Below are 5,989 nucleotides of genomic sequence, written 5' to 3'. Positions count from 1 at the left end.
ATAAAAAATCAAAAAAAAAAAAAAGAGAAAATTAGATCCAGAGAATTCAGTCTCTCTCCCCTGGACACTGAATTAAATACTATCATCTTCGGTATCTTTGGAAAAATCTGTTCTTTGAAGGCCTTTATTGGACTGACAATGGCCTTCTCAATAAAAAAAAAAAAAATACTTAGCACTATGCTTGGCACATGGTATATATTCAATAAATGCTAACTATTAGTGGAGAGTAAGATTAGAATATTCTAGTTAATTTTAAAAAGAAGAATATTTGCTTTATTGTGGAAACCGGTATGCCCCCCCTCCCCAAACAGTGGACCTTAGAAAGCTGATGTGTGGAGGAATCCCATATATATCCCCTTTTCTCTGTTCCCACCAATTATGATACTCTCTAAGCCAGAAATCATGCCCTCCTCATCACTCCTTCAGGGTAATCAAGTAGCTCCCAACCATTGTTCCTGCCTTCAAATTGTCTCCTTTCTACAGCATAGTATGTTGGTTAAGAAAATAGGTTCTAAAACCTTACGGTCTCAAGAACTTAAATAACCTGGCCCCATCCTCCCATCGTTCTTACACGCAACTAACCTTAAGGGCATTCTTCACTCTCGTTAGAACAACACGCCCACAGTGAGAGGGAGCACGGCATAGTGATTAAGAGCAGGGCAATTAGAGCCAGACTGCTTGGCTTCAAAGGCCAGCTCCTTCACTTACTCACTTACTAGTTACCTAGCCTCTCCATGCCCTGGATTCCTCATCTGCAAATGGCAGGGAGAGTAACACTGCGTATGTCATAAGCGTTGGTGAGAATCATAGAGTATGTGTACAGCACAAAGCTTGACACTTAGCAATGATGATGACGATGACATTAAGCCTACACCAGAAACTACTCATCTTTCTAAAACGCATATCCAATCATGGCATATACATGTTCAAAACCTTTTAATGTCCATTGTCAACAAGATGGAATTAAGAATCCTAAGTTTAGGACACTTAAGCGCAATGCCAATTCTTCCTACTGTGGTGATAAGCCACCTTTGCAACTTCATATCCCATTATTCTCCTCCAGTGCCTCCCTACAGGAGATTCAAAATCTGTGCTTTAACCAACTGACACTTTTTGCCATCCCAAGAAAAACACCACGGCGTTTTGTTTCTCTACTTTGCTTGCTGAAATTCCCTTCCTATTCCCTTTTACTTGTAAAGTTCCTGTTCGTTCTTCAAGACCCACATAAACGTTCCATTTTCACCAAGTGCTCCCTACATCTTCCAGGGAAAGGCAGGGGCTCCAACCTCTAAACTCCCACATCTTATCCAGAAACCCTGGATGCACAACTTGTGTTATCTGGCACTTGTCAGTTTATTTCTCTGTGACCTCTCCTATGGCCTCCTCAAAGGCAGGAAAATATTTGCATCTTTTTTGCATAATCCCTGATTTACAGCAGGTGCTCAAGCAATGAGTGTTTGACTGATACCTACTGAAGTGATGTGGACAGCAAACAATTCTAGCAGAGTGATCCAAAATCACAAAATCATTCTAGTAAGAAGATGGCTAAAATAAAAGCAGTTTTCACATTGAGTATCTTTTGGATCCTTCATTGTATTAATCTGCATCTCTTTAAGCTTCTGACTCCTCTATGTTGTACAATTTTCTACTTCATTTTAGAGGCTGAGTCATTTTGTTTGAGGATGAGTCAAGAGAATGTATTTTTAAAAAGATTTCAAAGGAAAATATTTCTAAAGATTTACCACCTTAATATTTTTCCTCCTTTAAAAGAATGCTAAAATAGCATTCTAAGTTTCATGCCTTTACTTATTTAAATAATTTTATTTTTAAGATTCTAGTGATTTAAGTGTAACTGGGGGATCTCCCTATGTGTACTCCATAGAACACTAATCTATGAAAACTAACAAATAAAAATGATTCTATGGTCAAATAAGTGTGGAGAAAAATACATGCTGTATCTCTTTATTGAAAAGTCATGGGACTTCCCTGGTGGTCCAGCGGTAAAGACTGCCCTCCAGTGCAGGGGGCCTTGGCTCGATCTCTAGCCAGGAAACTAGATGCCACAACTAAAATCTGGCACGGCCAAATAAATTTAAATAAAAAAAAGAAAGAAAAGTCACAAAGTACTTTAGCATATTAAAGGCTCTGAAAGGTCAATACAGCAAAGAATTCAGTATTTCCCAAACTTATTTACCAGAGGACCCTTTAATGTTCTTTGAAACAAGAGTTCATGAAACTCATTTTAGGAACTACTGCACCATTCAGCCTCTAAATGGCCCAATATGTTTAGTTTGGGGGCCATAAATAATATTAATTCATACCATGTTCAGATAGAATTTTAAAGAGTCTCCATCACTGTCACTCATGCAGATCTGAACTCACCTACATGCCCCTGACAAGTTTTCATTCAAAACACAAATGAAGGGAATGGAGAGCAAATCATTTGTTACAGCTCTATTTTTTAAAAAAAGTGGTCATTAACACAGAACCAGAATCTCTTTCCCTGTTAATTCCATCTGTTCACACAGTCTCTTGGAGCCATGTGAAATCTTAAAATAGTATAACTTTTTCAGCCAGAGGGCTGATTCATCATAAAGAATGTTTGGTTTCTGGTAGAACAGCAATTGAAAAGCTTAGCTCTCTCTCCATCTGAAAAGTAGGCAAGAAAATGTGAAAACCATCTGCAGATACCTAGCATGCCAGGTCATTGTTAGTGATGTACAATGATTAGAAGATAATAACTCAGTTCCTTTGAAGACCGAAATGAAATGTCCACGCAGTGACAAACAGCCAATGGAAAGAGCTCTAATTTGACAACAAAACAATCTAAACCCTTTTTATGAGGTGAGGAGTATGTCTTAAGTAATAAACACTTAAGTAATTAGCTGCTTTTATGGAGATAACTATAAACTGAAACATGGGGGAAAAATCTCGGTAATAGGCTGACGCCCTGGGAGGTGGGTATATAAGAACCAGGGAAGAAGACAGAAGCATCGAGACACCAAGACTTCTCTCATCAACCCAACAAAACCCAGCTCCTGACACCATGGCTTGCTGCGCTCCCCGCTGCTGCAGCGTCCGCACTGGTCCTGCCACCACCATCTGCTCCTCTGACAAATTCTGTCGGTGTGGAGTCTGCCTGCCCAGCACCTGCCCACACGACATCAGCCTCCTCCAGCCCACTTGCTGTGACAACTCCCCCGTGCCCTGCTATGTGCCTGACACCTATGTGCCAACTTGCTTTCTGCTCAACTCTTCCCACCCCACTCCTGGACTGAGCGGGATCAACCTGACGACCTTCATTCAGCCTGGCTGTGAAAATGTCTGCGAGCCCCGCTGTTAAACAGCCACATCTTTGCACGGGTTCAGTGATGAGCTGCTCAAGTCTTAATGCGTCATCTGGCCTTCAACACTCACTATTACCTACATCAAATTAAATCAATCCCAATAGCCTGGGCAGTGTTTTCATGCATTTGCCCAACTTCTTGATTCTTTCTTCTTTTGCATAGAATTGGAGACCTTCTTCCTGTCTTTTAGATTCTATCACTATTCTTTGGAAATGAACCATTTTGACTATTCAACAATAAACTTCATTCTTACCTAGCAAATATGGTTTTGTGATTATTTGTTCCTGTGTTTCTTCTTAGGGAAAGTGAAATGCCTACCTAAACTTGAACTCATCATACTGCCCAAGATTTATCCCAGCAGAATGAGAGCTCTCATTGGTGGAATCATTGAAAAATTAGATACTGCTTCTTTGTGATGGGCTGAAAAGTAAAAAATTCAACAGGTTATTGTTTGGATTCCCACTCTTTTTTAAAACTGAGATATGCTTGCTTTGCAATATTATATGAGTTTCAAGTATGCAACATAGTAACTCAAATTTTAAAAGTTATACTTCACTTATAGTTATGATAAAATATAGGCTATATTTCCTGTGCTGTACAATATAGTCTTGTAGCTTATTTATTTTACACATAGTACTTGGTACACAGAACTACACAAAAAAAGGTCTTAATGACCCAGATAACCACAAAGGTGTGGTCACTCAGCTAGAGCCAGACATCCTGGAGTGTGAAGTCAAGTGGGCCTTAAGAAGCATTACTACAAACAAAGCTAGTAAAGGTAATGAAATTGCAGCTGAGCTATTTCAAATCCTAAAAGATGATGCTGTTTAAGTGTTGCACTCAATATGTCAGCATATTTGGAAAACTCAGCAGTGGCCACAAGACTGGAAAAAAATCCGTTTTCATTCCAATCCCAAAAAACGGCAATGCCAATGAATGTTCAAACTATCATAAAATTAGGCTCATTTCACATGCCAGTAAGGTTATGCTCAAAATTCTTCAAGCTAAGCTTCAATAGTGTTTGAACCAAGAACTTCCAGATGTACAAGTTTGGCTTAGAAAAGGCAAAAGAACCAGAGATCAAATTGCCAACATTTTTTTGGATCACAGAGAAAGCAAGAGAATTCCAGAAAATCACCCACTTTTGCTTCACTGACTACACAAAAGCCTTTGACTATGTGGATCACAACAAACTGTGGAACATTCTTAAAGAGATGGGAATACCAGATCACCTTACCTATCTCCTGAGAAACCTATACATGGGCCAAGAAGCAACGTTAGAGACTTACATGGACAACTGACTGGTTTAAAATTGGGAAAGGAGTACGACAAGGCTGTATATTGTTGCCCTGTTTATTTAACTTCTATGCATAGTACATCATGTGAAATGCCAGATTGGATGAATTACAAGCTGGAATCAATTGCCTGGAGAAATATCAACAACCTCAGATATGCAAATGATACCACTCTAATGACCGAAAATGAAGAGGAACTAAAGAGCCTCTTGTTGAGGGTAAAAGAGAGGAGTGAAAAAAACTGGCTTAAAACTCAACACTCGAGAAACTAAGATCATGGCATCCAGTCCCATCACTTTAGGTCAAACAGAAGGAGAAAAAGTGTCAGCAATGACAGATGTTATTTTCTTGGGCTCCAAAACCACTTCTGACAGTAACTATAGCCATGAAATTCAAAGACATTCGCTTTTTGGAAAGAAAGCTATGATAAAACCAGACAGCATATTAAAAAGCACAGACATCACTTTGCTGACAAAGATTTATTTGCATAGTCAAAGCTATGGTTTTTCCAATAGTCATGTACAGATTTGAGAGTTGAACATAAAGAAGGCTGAGTGCTGAAGAATTGATGCTTTCAAATGATGGTGCTGGAGAAGACTCTTGAGAGTCCCTTGGACTGCAAGAAGATCAAACCAGTCAATCCTAAAGAAAATCAACACTGCATATTCATTGGAAAGACAGGCAATGAATCTCCAAAACTTTGGCCACCTGTTATGAAGAGCAGATTCATTGGAGAAGATCCTGATGCTGGGAAAGATGGAGAGCTAAAGGAGAAAGAGGTGGCAGAGGATGAGATGGTTAGATATCATCACTGACCTAATGGACATGAATCTGAGCAAACTCTGGGAGACAGTGAAGGACAGGGAAGCCTGGTGTGCTGTAGTCCATGGGGTCCCAAAGAGTCAAATTCAGCTTAGCAACTGAACAACAATAAGCTCATTTATTTTATACAGAGTAGTTTGTACCTCAGTCTCCTGCCCTTTCTTTTTCCTTTCCACTTCCCTCTCATTGGTGACCACTAGCTTGTTCTCCTTATCTGTGTATCTGTTTCTTTTTTTGTTATATCCACCAGTTTATTTTTTAGATTCCACATGTAAGTGATATCAAACAGTATTTGCCATTCTCTGAGTTATTTCATTAAGTATATTACACTCCAAGTCCATCTGTGTTGTTGCAAATGGCAAATTTTTCATTCTTTTTTATGCTTGAGTAGTATTTCATTGTTTCCCTATATACCATATCTTCTTTATCCATTCATCTGTTGATGGACACTAAGTTTCTTCCATATCTTGGCTATTGTAAATAATGCCCCTATGAACATTGTGGTGCATTGTTTTTCAAATTAAT

The 5,989-nt window shown here is 39.0% G+C and overlaps 1 protein-coding gene across 1 annotated transcript; it reads left to right on the top strand.

Annotated features, from left to right (window-relative positions):
• Positions 1-3,046: 3,046 nt before the first annotated feature.
• Positions 3,047-3,343, top strand: LOC101112404 (keratin-associated protein 3-2). Its single transcript, NM_001308573.1, is given in 1 exon segment — positions 3,047-3,343. A coding segment is annotated over 1 exon segment (297 nt).
• Positions 3,344-5,989: the final 2,646 nt, after the last annotated feature.

The sequence above is a fragment of the Ovis aries genome, chromosome 11 (genome assembly GCF_016772045.2).
Source record: "Ovis aries strain OAR_USU_Benz2616 breed Rambouillet chromosome 11, ARS-UI_Ramb_v3.0, whole genome shotgun sequence".
Taxonomy (NCBI): Eukaryota; Metazoa; Chordata; class Mammalia; order Artiodactyla; family Bovidae; genus Ovis; species Ovis aries.
The sequence above is the reverse complement of the archived record's forward strand: the minus strand, read 5'-3'. Positions and strand labels throughout refer to the sequence as shown.